We start from the raw sequence: 19,673 nt of genomic DNA, 5'->3' as shown, positions 1-19,673 counted from the left end.
AATCTCATCAAACTGGGGGGACTACAAGTCCCAGCAGGATCTAAGTGAGCTTCTGATCCTCCTCTAAGTTTTGTCCCCCCCTGGCAGATGACAATTTGGTGACCTCATGAAGCAATTTGCCCAGGACATGGCGAAATCAGGAGGGCTGCCCAACCCCCCCACCACACCTCCACCAGGAACGTGAAAACAAAACCAACCAGAGATTGTGGTCATGTATTACTACACTTGGCAGAGCCTAAATCCTGACCGTACCCCGGGCAGGTCCCTGATCTAATAACAAGGCTTTATTATGGGGATTGTCTAGGATTACCCAGTTATAGGGATTATCTAGATACTATGACTATAGGAGCCCGTGACCTATGGCGACACATGGGGAATAGGAGTTATATATTTTGGATGGAGTTCCCCTTTAAGCATTGCATTCTCCCCTGCGATATGACCGCCCTATCAGTCTTTATGACAGTCCTCTCTGTAGAACATTAATGGAGATCCCACACAACATGGCGACTATTATCGGGGCCGTAAAGCTGTTATCTGTGTATATGGTGTGCAGTGTGTCATGGTAAATGTCCATAAATCAGAGACACCCCATAGGCACAGGAGAGCAACGACACCCCGTGACATCACAGCTGTCATCGCCACAACTCGGGCACAAGGGAGGGTAAAGCAAAGATCAGTCTTATTTGTCTTGGCCGAGAAGACTTTATTGCGACATCCACCTGTACGGACGTATCTTATTACAGGCCACGCATTCACTCAGTTCTTCCGGTTCACAGAATTGGCCCCTTTGCCGTGCCAGTGAGAATAGTGCTATATTCTATGTGGTACAGGGAAATCAGGGACCCCTGAGGGTCCAGGGCCCGGTCTGTTCTGCTTCATGTACTATATACAATGCTGTTCCTATAGATTTTGTCCTTGGGTTGGGGCAATATGGCTGTTACAATAAGAATCCTACATCCGTCCATTGGGTCTGATCACTGGGTCTGCCAGTGATTAGGAGGATGATGGACCAAAAGTTCCCCTAAGGCCTCCTCGTGAATGGACACCAGTGCACTTGTATGACCAGTGCTCCAATCTATGGGGCTTCCGAGATTGTAACGCACCTGCAGCCCCATAGAAGTGAAGCGCAATGTCGTCCATTCTCAAAGAGGCCATCAAACCCATTAAAGACCAGACATGTATACGTACCCATACCCACACTGGTGTCTATTGACAAGTGGGCTTTAGGGGAACTTTTGGTCCACCAGTGATGGACCCAATGATCAGGCCCCCTTTGGCTTCCATTGCTGTAAAAATGGACAAGTGACGGATGTTTTTCACGTCCGTCTACGTGAGGCCTAACACTTTGTACATTGAACCCTATATACACTGCGTAGAGCCTGTTGTATAGATATGAGTGTGTAAACCCTTCATGGGTTGAGTTCCCGAATACTAGGTCTCTATGGATAGATCTAACCCTTTTGGCACCAATCAGAGATCTCTAATAAGAGACATCTCGAGCCGGACCAAAAGGGTTTGATCTATCTATAGGGCCCATTGACTGTAGAGGCCGATGATCTGAGACTTCACCCATGTGACCTTCTAGTACCTATAGTAGCTATAACTTCTCCTTTAAAGAAGAACTCTCCAGAGTCATCCACGAGCCACGTGTACCCCCACAAATTTCAATTCAGCTCCATTTTGCTCCAATGCATGGCCAACCCTACACCTCAATGTAGGCGACACCTCAATGAACAAGATGTGGAGAAAGCTCTGGTACATTAGAGACGTTCATTGAAGATCTTGAACCCAATGTGGCTGCAATGTGTGAATGCACCTTAAGACCAAGCCTGAGAACCTGGAGGAACCCTTAACAGGGGCGAGTTCTGAAGGATCTCTGGGGGCAGAGGTTATGGGATCTCCATGTTTATGTCGGAGGACGCTGAACCCTGTACACTGCCAATCTCTAACAAGTAGGTATTAATACGACAGATCCTCCCGTAAGCCGGGGAAGCTGGCCTCTGTGTATGGGGCCATTGTTAGCATTCACGGCAGTTTGGAGTTTCCCCAGTAACGATTATTTAATGGCACCGGCGAGCCCTACGTCTGTGTACTTTGGACTAGGGTTTCGGACCAGTTCGTGCCATTGTTTCAGGTGTGTGTGTATTTGCTGATCAAACAGCGCGTAGGTTGTTGTGTACAAGCCAAAGAATTTAAGGAACTTGAACACTGAGCAATAACATGAAAAGAGGAAGGTCTGGTGCTCGGGTATAGAGATATCTAGAAATGTCAAGACCTTGAGGGCTCATGCACATGACCCTATTATGGCCGAATACACGCTCAGAGTGTGGTCATCTATAGACTTCTAAGGGGCCTTAATGCAACACTGTGTGCTGCCAATTTCATATGGATGCTTCTGAAAATCGTGTTATGTTCCATCAGGCAATTATTCAGTGCAAAGAGTGCCCAAATGACCATGCAGTGGCACATAGAGTGCTGGAAGGACCACGTGGTGGCAGATAGTGTACCTGAAAGACCACGTGGTGCCAACAGAATGCCAGAAGGACCATGTGGTGGCAGATAGATTACCCAAAAGACAAGATAGTGACACATAGTGTACCTGAAGGACTATGTAGTGGTACCCAGAATGCGCAAAAGACCATGCAGTGGCATGTAGAGTGCTGGAAGGACCATGTGGTGGCAGATAGAGTACCTGAAGGACCACGCGATGGCACATAGAGTACCCAAAAGACTATGCAGTGGTCCCCAGAATGCCCAAAAGACCGTGTAGTGACACGTAATGTGCTGGAAGGACCATGTGGTGCCAACAGAGTTCCAGAAGAACGATGTAGTGGCATATAGATTACCCAAAGGACAAGATGGTGACACATGGAGTACCCGAAGGACTATGTAGTGGTACCCAGAATGCGCAAAAGACCGTGCAGTGACACGTAAAGTGCTGGAAGGACCATGTGGTGCCAACAGAGTGCCAGAAGGACCACATTGTGGCAGATAGAGTACCTGAAGGACCATGCAGTGGCGCGCAGAGTACCAGAAGGACAAGATGGTGGCAGTAGTAGTCGTCCCCCACCTCCAGCTAAAGAAAGAGAGCCCCTAATCATGACCTAAGATGTCCTAATAGGGTTCATCTGGACCCATTAACATTTCCATAAATCCCCCCTCCCCCTACCCAGGAGTCAGGTCACCGGTTGTAGTCAGAGAGGTTGGGCCCACAGTAGAGTGGATTGCAGTGATGGCGGCCATGTTGGTTGTTTCTGAAATTCATATTCCGGGATTAAGAAATGACTGAATAGAATTTCTTACAACCTGAAGAGAATGACTAAAGAAAATCCTAGCACATGACTCTTGGCTGTCTACATCGGAAACCTCTGGAGATATAGCGTTGTCCTTGAGTCATACATTTCAGGAAAAAGGCCAGCTAAGGAAACAGAAGGAAAGTGGTGGGAACTTCTAAACATTGAGCGATTTCACCTCTATGACCTTGTTTTGGGAAAAAATAATACCGTACGTCATTATGGTCATTCCCAGTAAATACAAGTCATTGGGGGGAAGGTTATAAAAATCTGATTTTTGAAACATTTTTGACTTGTTACCTCTTTCAACACTTCCCTTATGATCCATGAAGTGTATGGCAACTATGAGCTGACGTAGAATTCAGATAAAGCGACGGCCTGACGTAAGGTTTACCCGATGAGGAGGGGTTATCTGCTTTGTACAATCCCTATTTGTTACAATGAAACCCAGAAAATAAGCTGATCACAGGATGATCGTGGGATCAGGGTAATAAGTGTTCAGTTTTCCTGCAGCGCCACCACAGGGGAGATGAAGTATCACACGGTACCTATTCAAATGAATGGCCTGTCTGTGTAATACATGGATGTTTTACCCCTCCTGTAATATTATTCTGAATCAACCAATTGGGGCAGATTTATGAAGACCAGTCCTATCCCCCGCACTAGCAGAAGGAGCACCCCATTTATAACAAGACACAGGCCTCCTAATAAAGTAGGTGCACCCTCTGATGGGCCCTGCACTGAAATCTATTCCCGCCTGTAGTGAACTGTTGTAAATGGTGATAGATCCGGCATGTTTAATGTCTAAAGCATCAAGGGCGGGCAAAAGTCGCAATTTTTGTGCAAAAACCCAATTTACTCAAAAATTTGAGCAAATTTTTAGACAATTTTCATATAAGGCACAATAAATCTCTCCCATAGAGTCTTATTCTCCACTTGCACAGAATATACAAAGTATATAGCATAACATAGAGGGGTGTGACATTGGGGACCCTGAGGGGGCCGCTATGGTCCCTCTGCCACATATAATATACAATGTAGGAAGGGGCCCCAATGTGGAATCGTAATGGAGCTGATGGTGAATATACATAAAGAACTGACCCGGCACATCCATGCACAGTCCATTGACTTCAATAGCATTAGTGTAATACCCCATTTCCCCTGTGGAGGTGCTGCAGGGAAAGTGAATACTTGTTACAGAGCTCCTCTTCGATTACAGTAGATCAATGGGGACCCAGGACCGTCTTTTTTGTGAAAGGGTAATTGTTCTAAACAACGACCCCCTTTATCAGGGCTGTGAATAGGTTGTAGGTGTTTACCCTGTGGCCTCTGTTTGCGGAGTACTTATTAATAATTTAGCAGCGTATCACCAGAGCCGTCCTGTGTTTGGTTAGTGCTCCGGTGACATCTCCGCGTGCTGTTCTCTCCTCCGCTTATAATCACACATTTCATCCTGAATAAACAGTTCTGAGCAAAGACTCCTATCTGAGGGTTTAATTAAATCCATGTATGACAGAGATATCCAGGGTCAGGAGAGGCGCGACACTGCAATGCCAGGAAATCAATGGAGGAGTCAGCAAAGAAAATCATTGTAAAGCAGTAATAACCAGGGATACAAGCAAAGCCAGACACACAGACAGATGGAGGGGTTAGTGTATGGACAGAGGGGGGGAGGGTAGGGATAGATAGATAGATAGATAGATAGATAGATAGATAGATAGATAGATAGATAGATAGATAGATAGATGACGCATGTTTATATAGACAGATCTGGCACTGTCCTAGGACCCCTCCTGTTCTCCATCTACACCCTTGGCCTGGGCCAACTCATAGAATCTCATGGCTTTCAGTACCATTGCTATGCCGATGTCACCCAAATCTACATCTCTGGACCTGACATTACCTCCCTGCTGGCCAGAGTTCCAGATTGTTTAGTGGCCGTAGCCTCCTTCCTCTCCTCCCGCTTTCTCAAACTGTACATGGAGAAAACGGAGTTCATCATTTTCACCCCACCCTGTATGGCACCTCCACCTGACCCATCTATCAAAGTTAACGGAACCCCACTTTCCCCAGTCCCACAGGCACAATGTCTTGGGGTAACCCCGGACTCTGACCTATCCTTCAAGTCACATGTTCAAACCCTCAACACCTCCTGCCGCCTCCAGCTCAAGAACATCCATCGAATCCGCTCCTTCCTCACCCCTGAAACTACCAAGATGCTCATCCATGCCCTCATAATCTCCCGCTTAGATTACTGCAACACCCTTCTCCATGGACTCCCAGCTAACACCCTCGCCCCCCTCCAGTCCACCCTAAACTGCGCTGCTCGCTTAATCCACCTCACCCCCCGTTCTTCATCGGCTGCTCCCCTCTGCAAGTCCCTCCACTGGCTACCTATAGCCCAGCGAATTGAATTCAAGCTACTAACGCTAACATACAAAGCCATCCACAACCTGTCCCCTCCATATATCTCTGACCTCATCTCCCGCTACCGGCCCACACGTAACCTCAGATCCTCCAATGACCTCCTACTCCGCTCTGCTCTCATCCGCTCCTCACACAACCGTCTCCAAGATTTCTCTCGTGCATCCCCCATACTCTGGAACTCCTTACCACGACACATAAGACTGACCCCCACAATCACAGGCTTCAAGAAGGCCCTGAAGACTCACCTATTCAGGAAGGCCTACAACCCCCAATAACACTATCACCGCACCCCCATCTGTACAGTCTCCCCCTCTCCTTCTGTCTCTACCCTCTTCCCTCATAGATTGTAAGCCCTCGCGGGCAGGGCCCTCTACCCCACTGTGCCAGTCAGTCATTGTTAGTATTATATCTACCTGTATATTCTGTGTATCATATGTAACCCCCAAATGTAAAGCACCATGGGATTAATATAATAATGTACAGCACTATGGATTTAATGGTGCTATATAAATAAACAATAATAATAATATGGACCAGTGCAGGGCACAGCTTTACTTTGTGTATTTATGATGACTGTAGTTACCGATACCACCGCCATATACTGTAGATGGTTATCTGTCCTTGGGTTATTATCTCTTTATGACAGTATAATCTATATGGCGTGTATAGATGGTACTTCCCAGGCATATGATCTACCCTCTGTTATCTAAGAACTTTATGACCTGTCACCACGTACAGCACATATACAGATTAGTGTTATTTGCTGCACCCAGGACCTATGGAGTGGCCGACACCAGGCGAAACAACTGTACGTGTCAGGGAGGTTACCAGAATTTATAGAAATATTACTTATTGAAAAGTTCTAGATTATCAGATGTCAGACTAGGAATATGTTTTGTATCCATCATTCTTATATACTTATACGGATGGATGGATGGACGGATAGATAGATAGATAGATAGATAGATAGATAGATAGATAGATAGATAGATAGATAGGAGATAGATAGCTAGATAGATAGATAGTAGATAGATAGATAGATAGATAGATAGATAGATAGATAGGAGATAGATGATAGATAGATAGATAGATAGATAGATAGAAGATAGATAGGAGGGAGATAGATAGATAGATAGATAGATAGATAGATAGATAGATAGATAGATAGATAGGAGATAGATAGCTAGATAGATAGATAGGAGATAGATGATAGATATAGATAGATAGATAGATAGATAGATAGATAGATAGATAGATAGATAGATAGATAGATAGATAGGAGATAGATAGATAGGAGATAAATAGATAGATGGATAGATAGATAAATAAATAGATAGGAGATAGATAGATAGATAGATAGATAGATAGGAGATAGATAGATAGATAGATAGATAGATAGATAGATAGATAGATAGATAGAAGATAGATAGATAGGAGATAGATAGATAGGAGATAGGAGATAGATAGATAGATAGATAGATAGATAGATAGATAGATAGGAGATAGATAGATAGATAGATAGATAGATAGGAGATAAATAGATAGATAGATAGATAGATAGATAGATAGATAGATAGATAGATAGGAGATAGATAGATAGATAGATAGATAGATAGATAGATAGGAGATAAATAGATAGATAGATAGATAGATAGATAGATAGATAGATAGGAGATAGATAGATAGATAGATAGATAGGAGATAGATAGAAGATAGATAGATAGATAGATAGATAGATAGATAGATAGATAGGAGATAGATAGATAGATAGGAGATAGATAGAAGATAGATAGATAGATAGATAGATAGATAGATAGATAGATAGATAGGAGATAGATAGATAGATAGATAGATAGATAGATAGATAGATAGATAGATAGGAGATAGATAGAAGATAGATAGATAGATAGGAGATAGATAGATAGATAGATAGATAGATAGGAGATAGATAGAAGATAGATAGATAGATAGATAGGAGATAGATAGATAGATAGATAGATAGATAGATAGATAGATAGATAGAAGATAGATAGGAGGGAGATAGATAGATAGATAGATAGATAGGAGATAGATAGATAGATAGATAGATAGATAGATAGGAGATAGATGATAGATATAGATAGATAGATAGATAGATAGATAGATAAATAGGAGATAGATAGATAGGAGATAAATAGATAGATGGATAGATAGATAAATAAATAGATAGGAGATAGATAGATAGATAGATAGATAGATAGATAGATAGGAGATAGATAGATAGATAGATAGATAGGAGATAGATAGATAGATAGGAGATAGATAGATAGATAGATAGATAGATAGATAGATAGATAGGAGATAGATAGATAGATAGATAGATAGATAGATAGATAGGAGATAAATAGATAGATAGATAGATAGATAGGAGATAGATAGATAGATAGATAGATAGGAGATAGATAGAAGATAGATAGATAGATAGATAGATAGATAGATAGATAGGAGATAGATAGATAGATAGATAGATAGATAGATAGATAGATAGATAGACACCCGTCGCTGGGTATTTTTGGGTTAGTTAGCGTACACACAGCAAAATCTTGACAACAAATGTTATCAGAGACATTGTCGCTAGAGATCAATAATGTGCAAACAAGTGACTATTATACCCGCGGATAATCCTGACTGTACAAGCAGTAGATAGAAAACAAGCAGGTGTCTAAGGTCGCCATGTACGCGAGATAGCGGCCATAAACCTACAGATAAACCCGCTGGGCCTCCGCACAACAACTGGATGTAATAAGATGTCTGCGCGGACCCCACCACAGCAGTATACTGGCACAGGCTTCTATAGGCACTGTATAACACCGCCATTGTATGGTACAGGTGCACTATAGGATGGGTATTTACATGTTGTATAACACTTATCTGAGCACTGTATGATACGGCTGCCAGCGAAGTGATGAGGTTGTAAGAGAGTTATATAATAAGACGTATGTAAATATATTGGCAACCACACACTGAGTCACCGACTACACTCATACACTGTATACTCCATACACAACAGGGCACTCTCTGGCGTCATTACCTAAAGTGACAGCGTGGCCTTCAAGGAACCTGTGGAGAAGCCTTTGGGGATCCTTTCACTAACAGCCACAGGAGAGCCCCATTTATGAAGAAGGTCTTTTTTATCTAGACTTCTATAGCCGTACTTCTATCTTGTGAGGACCTGTGCTATTTGTAGGATTAGTGGACCATCATTGTTAGAAAGGTCTTGGACCATAAGTTGTGTTCCTCTGCAGCTCCCCCACAGGGAGGATGAAGTATTACGCTCTTAAATTAGTGGGCTGTCAATGCAATATATGGATGTGCCGGGTCCTCCAGAGCAAGAGACAGCCATTGTAATTGCTGTGTCCTCTGAATAATAGGTACAGGTCCTGGATGCAGAACCCCCCTCTAACAAATATCCCCATGTCTCTGATATTATCAGATATTCCGAATTATCGGTCAGTCATAGGGAAGTGTATGAAGCCAGAGAACTGCCGAGGAGAACAGGAGGTTTCCCTCTATGGGATATGTCATAAACCTGATAGGTGGGGGTCCCACTAATGAGGAGATAGGGGGCTCCCTTATTCCCAAACCACCAGGCAAAGCAGCAGCTCTCACCATTCAAGGTTGTTGTCTGAGCATGCTGGGGGTTGTAGTTGTACAATAGCCAATAATAAAACATCCAGAGACCCCCCCCCTATATCAGACTATCAATGTGTATGTAATGCCTCCGGTATGCAGCTTGTTATTCTTCCTATACCTAACATTCCTACATCAAGATCTAGCCCTGATACAGCGAGCGCTCCGAGATACCATCACACAAACATCGCGCCACAATCTGCCCCCAGCCAAGGGGGATCAAGGCCTGTTTTCTTAGAAGAAAAGCTAACATTGCAAATCAAAACTTCTATTCAGCCCTACCTGGGAAAGCCGGGTAAAAACCCAACACTTAAGAGGTATCACACAGCTTGTCCAGATTCCTGAACAGTAAACATATCTAGTCATGTAATGTGTGTATCACCTTCACTTTTTATGGTCCTACTAGATGTCACCCAACTTTCCCAGGAACAGATAGATCGAATAAATTAAAGGGTCTGTTTAGAAGGAGGGATTTGGAGAAGATTTTGGGGTGGTCTTGTGCCTCATTATCCATTCCTATATGACGTCCCGCACACCATGTGGGCCGACCCATGCCAGGAACCCCAGGGGCAGGATTTTGGAGAGGATTTTGAGGCGGAAGACCGTCTCAAGATCGTCTCCAAATTCCTTCCGTGTGACACATTGACCTACATATCATTTACATTATTTATTATTGATTTATTAATTATTTTAATTTCTTCCTCTTATTATTATTACTATTATTATTTATTTAATTTATTATTATGACTTTATATTTTATATTTATTCTTAATATAATAATAATAATAATAATAATAATATGATAATAATAATAATAATAATAATAATAATAATAATACAATGTTTTCCATTTATTCTTATTATTATTGATACTATTAATAACATTTTTATTTATTATTAATATTATTTTACATTTATTCTTATAATAATATTATTTTTTTTTAATTACCCTTTAATAATTGATCACATTACTTCAATTGACCGAACCGTCCCCCCGTCCACCTTCCATGATATCTCCCCCTCCCCATATACCAGACAGCACTTACCCCTGTGCAGGTAATTGTCTCGGCATCACTTGGGAGGGTCTCCAGTCTGATCTCCTTCTGATCACAGAATACATGGTGTAAGATCAATGTCAGCAGGAGGGTGCAGAAAGCCAAGCGTTCCATTGTCAGTCTCCCAATAGTTACAGAGTCTCCCAACACATCCGAAGTGACAGATCCCAGAGTATGACTAGTGAGCTGTCTGACTGTCCTCTAGGTGGAGCTGACTATGATCCCTCTAGGGGGGTCCGGAGGGGTCCTTTAGCTTCTATCCAGCATCCCCTTTAGGCTCATGATACTTGTCAGTAATCCCAGAACGTGTTATAATGCAGCCAATGTGGGGCCCCTGTGTCCTCCCGGGCCCCTGTGTGTCAGTTCAGTCCTTTCCCGAGTCACTTCAGTTCCCAAGTACAAGAGCGTGTGACGCCTCTGCTGCACCCTGAGCTGTGGCTACACCTCCATGGAAGCAGAGTCCTCCCCTGTGCTGGCTCATACACAGTCATATACACTGAGTCACAACACGCCGTATCCAGAGGAGAGAAATAATAACAGCCATATAATAATATAGTAATGTACAAATATAAGAACAGTCACAATATAATGAGGTTCTGCAGCGGCTGAGGTGTGTATTATGAGGTTCTGCAGCGGCTGAGCTGTGTATAATGAGGTTCTGCAGCAGCTGAGGTGTGTATTATGATGTTCCGCAGCAGCTGAGGTGTGTATTATGATGTTCCGCAGCAGCTGAGGTGTGTATAATGAGGTTCTGCAGCAACTGAGGTGTGTATAATGAGGTTGCACAGCAGCTGAGGTGTGTATTATGATGTTCCGCAGCAGCTGAGGTGTGTATAATGAGGTTGCACAGCAGCTGAGGTGTGTATTATGATGTTCCGCAGCAGCTGAGGTGTGTATTATGAGGTTCTGCAGCAGCTGAGGTGAGTTTAATGAGGTTCTGCAGCAGCTGATATGTGTAAGATAAGATTCTGCAGTATCTGAGGTGTGTATAATGAGGTTCTGCAGCAGCTATGTGTATGATAAGGTTCTGCAGTAGCTGAGGTGAGTATAATGAGGTTCTGCAGTAGCTGAAGTGAGTATAATGAGGTTCTGCAGTAGCTGAGGTGTGTATTAGGATGCTTTGTACTAACTGGGTCTTTATACTATACATTGCAGCTGCTGAAGAACATCTTATAAAAAGAGGGATCCCTTCATGTCAGTCAGCAGTAAGGAAGGAGGAGATATTCACTGACATTCACATGCCCGTTTATAGGGGGGGTCACATAAGCCCCTTTAGTCCAGTTCCGGACATACTTAATATAAATGATCCCTAGACTATAATACTGGCTGTAGAGCAGGTCACGTGACCCCTGGGGTGTGAGCGGAGGCGATGAGGAGATCGGGGCAGGTGTCCTATAAGGTTTTATGATCCTGTCAATGATTCCTAAAGATTACACCACTAAATACCAAAAACTAATGTCAGTGATCTGCTCTGGACGAATGCCCGCGGGCCTGGCGCAGCACGTCCCTGACTAACAACCACCGGGTTATTTGTGGGGTTGTTGGGACGAAGAGCCTATAGAGAGGTGAGGGTCTCCATCGGGGCCGCCACCCTCTGGATCCCTCCATTACTTCCCATTTGTCTATTTTTGACCTTCCAGGAGACAAACCGTGCGGGGGTCTATATACGGGGTGCAGAAGTCGTACTCACCCTCGGGCCCCTGACACACCAGTATAGTAAACAGCTCATGGTTGGGGGTCTTGGATTTTGCCCCCGGGCCCAGCACTTTCTGGTTACACCAATGCACAGGATGTTTCCTGACAACTTTTTATGCAAAACTTCACCTCTCCCTGAACCTGAACTATACGACAAACCCGACAACATAGCAAATTCACAGTCTCAAGTCATGAATCTGGAATGTGTATTATATCGGGACTTCCTTGACCGGCGGTGAGGATCTGTACACCCCAGAGCCAGCCCTGGCCTCTCCTATGGGGCCCAGTTAGGGTGCCCCCATCCTCTTCTTTTATCTACAGTTACTATAGGGTAGTTGGCTGAACCAGCACCATGGCCTCATATGGTAAACAAGCCCAATAGGGGCAACTTTTTGACTTTCCATATGGGCCCTTTGTTCTCTGTGTGTCTACCCCTAGGCTGTTAGTGACAGATTTATGACCTTCATCGTGCACAGTACTAGCTACGGATTTACATTTACAGAATATTTTTGTACCCGCATGCTCGGGTTGAAGGAAAAATTACTGGTTTGGGCCAACACCTTAGAATATGTCATTACCTTTATCTTCTCATCTAGATGCCTAAGATTTTTTAGAGAAAGATGGAAATGACAGGTGAATGGTCTCCGTCTTTTGGTTACACAGTCTAAACCCTACAAAGAAAATAATTCCGCAGTCTGTCTCGGCCTCAAAAACATGCGGAGACGTAATGTCATCACACACTGGATGGGGGGGGGGCATTAAAAAAATATGTATTCAGTAGGACGCCCTACACTAGAGATTTGTTGGTTGTTGAGCTTTGGCCAGGTCATTGTTTAGCAAAGCAGGCCAAGGTACACGGGTGACAATAACACCACCAGTGGTCATGTCATCTGCATGAGGAGGGTAAGAAGACCTAGTGTTTCTTCAAGTGCTAGGCCATCAGTCTCCGCTGTCCTTCACCAGCCCTTCAGACTTCCTGAGCTTTGGCCAGGTCATTGTTTAGCAAGGCAGGCCAAGGTGTATGGGGGAGACCACTATGGTTATCCACCATTGGACATGTCATCTGCTTGAGATGGAAGAGAAGAACATGAGCTTCTTCTAATGTTGGGTCCTCAAGTTCCACAGTCGTCCACCATCTGCATGGATGAGGTGGATGTAAAGAATATGAGTGAAGTGATGGGCCCTCAAAAACCACTGTCCTCCACCACTGGCTCTGTTGTGAGGTTGGTTGAAGGATCATCAGCTGCTGGGCCTCTAGTGCTCCTGTCCTCATCTACTGGGCTTGTCTTCTGCTTGGGGTGAATGTCAAGATTACGGGATCCTTCAACCACTGGACCCTCATCTCCGTGGTTGGTATTGGTATAATGAAGCGATGGGAACCTCTGACATTCACTACCGACCTAGTCATATGCATGAAGTGGTTGGGAGGAGGCCTCTTACACATTAGCTCTCTAGCACCACTGGCCCATCTTCTGTGTGAGGTGGTTGGGAGGACTATTGGTCTTGTGCAGTGGTGGCCTCTTTAGCTCCACTGTCATCGATCACTGGGTCACCTTCTACAAGAGGTAGGTTGAAGGACTAATAACCTCTTGAAGTCTCCTAACTCTACGGTCTTCCTGGACTTGTCATCTTCAGGATGTTGATTGAAGGCCAAAGACCACTTGGGTACTTACCTTGTACTTCTGGACCCATAACATGACCCCTGTACTCAGTTGTTGAGGACTCTTATAGTAAAAGAGTCATCACCTGTGCTTGTGTGTAGGTGTAGGGGGCGCTAGTTCAGTGGCTACTGACTATCTGTAAGGTCTCCTAACCCTACAGGCCCTCTTGTGTGACTTATTGACGCCGGCTCCTGTTCTCAGAGACTATGGCTATTCCCGTAAGTGATGTGACCTGGGTACGGACGCACCTGTTGGCAGACTCTGGATAAACACTCACAATGTGATTCATGGGTGTCTAAATATGCGTTTAGAATTGATAAGAGTGGCGGCATGGATTGCAGGCTATATTTAGAATAAGGACATCACTAAGGCAACGATATCATAGGGCGTACAATTATAAGCCAAAGGTACTACATTTTAATGGGGTTGCCCTCTTTGGTCAGCACCTTTTAATTGGAAGGTCCTCCAGACTGTGTCCCATCGTGATCGGCTCCAATAGGTGGGGGAACCTGGCAGCAAGTGTTTCATTTTGCAGCAGCACCCCAGGAGGAAAAATGAGGTATTACAATGTCCTCCTTGAAATCAATGGGTTGCCCATTCTGGGAGAGACTTAGTGTATCCAAGCAAAATTATGGCCGGGGGGGAGGGGGGTCCCTAATCAAAAAATTTAGGCTATACCCCCTCTTTTTTCAGAAACGCCCATGTTAAAAAATCTGGATAAAATAGTGCAGAGTGCTGTGCTGTCTTGTCCAGTAAAATACCCACATAACACCCCAAAAACTGGTCCACACAAAGTATAATGCCCCCTATACTGCACCCCTGCCCCCTTTAATGGCCCACAAATAGTATAACGCCCCTTTCACCCCTGCCCCCTTTAATGGCCCCCCAAAGTCTATTTTCATCTTAATTGGACCCCACAAAGTGTAATGTCCCCTTTACAGGCCTCTGCACTAATTGCCCCCTACATGTTGACCTATTAGGCTATTACCCATTGGATTATTCCAACAGGTAACAGATGACATTTTACTCACCATTTCCCACCTCTGCTTCGGCCTCCATTGGTGCCGGACATTACATCTGGACACTGAACAACATCCAGACGTACTCGGTATGGGCACGTAATGTGCAGCGCCCCCTGGAGGCTGAAGTAGAGGCGGGCCTGTGCATAAAATATTGGCTGCTACCTGCTGGAATAATCCAATAGAAAATGGCTGATTTTTTTTTTAAAACACAGGCCCCCCCATTCCTGGGGGCCAAAGCCACCCCTATGTCCACGCACTTATATTAGGAAATTGAGACAATTTTTTTGCGTCTGATAATCTGGAAATTCTGGTAGTCAGAGCGGTGATCTCCAATTGTGATGCTCCATTGGGTGCGGAACTACAATTCCCATCATACCCTTGAAGGCAGGCTATATGTGACTATAGAGCGGGTGAGGGGATCTGTCTATAGGTTCTGTATATAGTGACAGCTCACCCCGCAGCCTTTCTATAAGGATGTCTCACTCCAGTGTTTGTAGAGACCAGACCTGATATTCCGGCAGTGTTTGCACAATGGACGGTATGTCGTTCCGGTCCTTCTAGTTTGGCTGCATTTCAGACTGCTCATGTGAAAATGGAACCAGCCTTGGTACGCAGCGCAAGTCATGGTAAACAGAAATTTAGGAGGGACGTCGCGGGGTTATATATAACAACACATACAAAAGTCACACCCAGATACACATAATAGTAATAAAATAATTAGCACATCAAGGATCTGCCATGGCTTACCACTGCCAACATAGAAGTGTCCGGATACTACTGCCACATATACAGTGTCTGCGGTATCTATATAGTGCCATACAGTGTCCGGATACTACTGCCACGTATACAGTGTCTGCAGTATCTATATAGTGCCATACAGTGTCCGGATACTACTGCCACGTATACAGTGTCTGCGGTACCTACATAGTGCCATATAGTGTCCGGATACTACTGCCACATATACAGTGTCTGCGGTATCTATATAGTGCCATATAGTGTCCGGATACTACTGCCACGTATACAGTGTCTGCGGTACCTACATAGTGCCATATAGTGTCCGGATACTACTGCCACATATACAGTGTCTGCGGTATCTATATAGTGCTATACAGTGTCCGGATACTACTGCCACGTATACAGTGTCTGCGGTATCTATATAGTGCCATATAGTGTCCGGATACTACTGCCACGTATACAGTGTCTGCGGTACCTACATAGTGCCATATAGTGTCCGGATACTACTGCCACATATACAGTGTCTGCGGTATCTATATAGTGCTATACAGTGTCCGGATACTACTGCCACGTATACAGTGTCTGCGGTACCTATATAGTGCCATATAGTGTCCGGATACTACTGCCACATATACAGTGTCTGCAGTACCTATATAGTGCCATATAGTGTCCAGATACTACTGCCACGTATACAGTGTCTGCGGTACCTACATAGTGCCATATAGTGTCCGGATACTACTGCCACGTATACTGTGTCTGCAGTACCTATATAGTGCCATATAGTGTCCAGATACTACTGCCACGTATACAGTGTCTGCGGTACCTACATAGTGCCATATAGTGTCCGGATACTACTGCCACATATACAGTGTCTGCGGTATCTATATAGTGCTATACAGTGTCCGGATACTACTGCCACGTATACAGTGTCTGCGGTACCTATATAGTGCCATATAGTGTCCGGATACTACTGCCACGTATACTGTGTCTGCAGTACCTACATAGTGCCATATAGTGTACAGATACTACTGCCACGTATACAGTGTCTGCAGTACCTATATAGTGCCATATAGTGTCCAGATACTACTGCCACGTATACAGTGTCTGCAGTACCTACATAGTGCCATATAGTGTCCAGATACTACTGCCACGTATACAGTGTCTGTGGTACCTACATAGTGCCATACAGTGTCCGGATACTACTGCCACGTATACAGTGTCTGCAGTACCTACATAGTGCCATATAGTGTACAGATACTACTGCCACGTATACAGTGTCTGCAGTACCTACATAGTGCCATATAGTGTACAGATACTACTGCCACGTATACAGTGTCTGCAGTACCTACATAGTGCCATATAGTGTACAGATACTACTGCCACGTATACAGTGTCTGTGGTACCTACATAGTGCCATATAGTGTCTGGATACTACTGCCACGTATACAGTGTCTGCAGTACCTACATAGTGCCATATAGTGTACAGATACTACTGCCACGTATACAGTGTCTGTGGTACCTACATAGTGCCATATAGTGTCCGGATACTACTGCCACGTATACAGTGTCTGCGGTACCTACATATTAGTGCCATATTTATTTCATATTACTGCCAATACTTATACAGGCACTTATACAGTGCCTACATAATACTACCATATACTGTAGTGGCATTTAAGTACCATACATGGCCCACATAATACTGTCATACAAAGTCAGCACTATACTGTACCCAGAGTAGTGTAATACAGTGCGACATAATAATGACATATAATGTCTACATAATACGGCTCTTCACTGCCCACATAATACTACCATATAGTACTCATATAATACTTCTGTGCCATGTCAAGATGCTATTACCATACACAGAGCACAGCTATGATTTATCTCCTGTGTCCTCGGCTCTGCTCTTATGGCTTCACAAGGATTAGAGGACAGATCAGGAAGAAACCTTGTGCGACCTTCACCGATCCTTTAGGTGTTGTACACATGTGTGTGACTGGTGTCACTATAGGTTGTATAATGTTTATTAGGCCATAAATGTGCGGTGCTATATACCCGCCTGACTGTCCTCCGTACACTTATCACATCGCTGTATTTGCTGTTACATAGAAGTATGGGAAAAATTCCTTCAGCGCAGTGCGGTGTAATAATCTGGTGTCAGGAGATTACATGACATATCTATAACACACGTTACTGTATATATACACACCTACACTGTATATACAGTATACAGCAGGGACTCAGGCTTGGCTGGGTAAATGGGCCACACAGGGAAAAAACTTAAAGTTGGTGGGCCACATTCCTTATATTGGTTCCAGTACAGTGACCCCCACCAGTGCCCCCTTATAGTGAAATGACCCCCACCAGTGGCCCCATACACTACAATGACCCCCACCAGTGGCTCCATACACCACAGTGACCCCCACCAGTAGCCCTATACACTACAATGAACCCCTCCAGTGCCCCATATACTACAATGACCCCCACCATTGGCCCCATACACTACAATGACCTCCACCAGTGGCCCCATATGCTACAATGACCCCCACCAGTGGCCCCATACACTACAATGACCCCCACCAGTGCCCCCTTATAGTGAAATGACCCCCACCAGTAGTCCAATACACTACAGTGACCCCCACCAGTGGCCCCATACACTACAGTGACCCCCACCAGTGTAACCATACAGTAAACTGGGCCCGACAACTGCTCCATACTGTAAAATGGAGCCTTGTTGAACAGCAGTGTGGGCCCCCTGGATCATAAATAGGGCCATAACTTCTTGTATTGTTCATTTTTGCAGCAAGACAGAGAAATCACCGCGGACGACATTTAGTAAGTATTTTTTTTTTTTTTTTATGAGAATTCTGGAACTTTTTACTTTACCTTTTTTGGGGTTTTTTTTTTGTTTTTTTTAAGAAAAATTTCCCCTTCACACACCAGTCTGACCCTATAAACACTGCACAGAACATATATCTTACAGTTTACAACGGGGCAACAAATTTAGAGATTTGGGAAAGCTATGACCTCATGTTTTTCTGGGGCTCCCACAGATCAGCTGATCGAAGCTCAGCACCACTTCTGTTTCACAGGCCATGTGACGTCACACTCATCGATGACGTGGCCTGCTTGAAGCTCAGTCCCATCAAAGTGAATGCGGCTGAGCTGCAATACCAAGCACAGCCACTATACAATGTATGGCGCTGTTTGGTAAATAGCGATGTGTCCACACTAATGCCCATTTCTACCACTAGAAAGTTGAGCAAACGTTAAGCCACACCCACTTCATCATTAAGCCACCCCCCCAGGCATAGGAAGGACAATTGCTCTCTGTACGGTTCCTTCAAGACTCCTTGCTTTAGAAACTTGCAAAAACTTTTACAGACAGTCCAATAGATGTAGATTTGTTTTCCTTTCAATCACTTCCTCGTTGATTTCTAGGTCAAGCATTCCTTTAAATCCTTTAAAGGGGTTGTCCAGAACTGTGATATTGAGCTTCACTTCTTCTTTTCAGGATACTGACATCATATCCATTGGTCTCATTGTGTATTTCAACCCCATTCAATTGAATGGGACTGACCTGCTATACCAAGCACGGCCACTATACAATGTATGGCGCTGTGCTTGGTAAGTAGCGAAGAGGCCTCAGCATTCCCTATCATAGTAACCCCTTTAAGAGTGTTCAGATCCGGGATCACCTCATGTACGGACATCAATTCCACATAGTGGGTAAAGATTTTTGGCCTGTGATATTATATACATTTTTAACAACGGTAATAAGATGATTTAATATGTACATAATTCATCCGATCAGTCCTTACTCTATACATTCCTTCAGCAAATAAAATATCGGCCCTTATATATCAAATATGGCTCCTTGTTGCCAGTTAGCAACCAATCAGAATTCATGAAAAAGAAAGCTGAGCTCTGATTGGTTGCTGTGGACACACAACCCCAAGATCTTTGTAGGTATTGGTGAAGAGGACTGGCGCTATGTCTTAAAGGGGAACTCCACTTATGACTACAACAAGGGACAATCATGTTACTCCAATGCAGGAAACTTTTGGAGGATCCAGTTGATATCGGGGTGAGGGATCAATGTTAAAAAAT

General features: G+C 44.1%; 1 protein-coding gene across 1 annotated transcript in view; it reads right to left on the bottom strand.

Moving 5' to 3' along the window:
* Positions 1 to 10,693, bottom strand: part of IL17RC (interleukin 17 receptor C) — a 25,645-nt gene extending 14,952 nt beyond the window's left edge. The window contains exon 1 of the mRNA XM_075287437.1: positions 10,436 to 10,693. Coding sequence (XP_075143538.1) covers positions 10,436 to 10,558 — 123 coding nt within the window. The 5' untranslated portion in view covers positions 10,559 to 10,693. The remainder of the gene's footprint in view (positions 1 to 10,435) is intronic.
* Between the last annotated feature and the right edge of the window lie 8,980 nt (positions 10,694 to 19,673).

This window comes from Leptodactylus fuscus, chromosome 9 (assembly GCF_031893055.1).
Source record: "Leptodactylus fuscus isolate aLepFus1 chromosome 9, aLepFus1.hap2, whole genome shotgun sequence".
NCBI lineage: Eukaryota > Metazoa > Chordata > Amphibia > Anura > Leptodactylidae > Leptodactylus > Leptodactylus fuscus.
The sequence above is the reverse complement of the archived record's forward strand: the minus strand, read 5'-3'. Positions and strand labels throughout refer to the sequence as shown.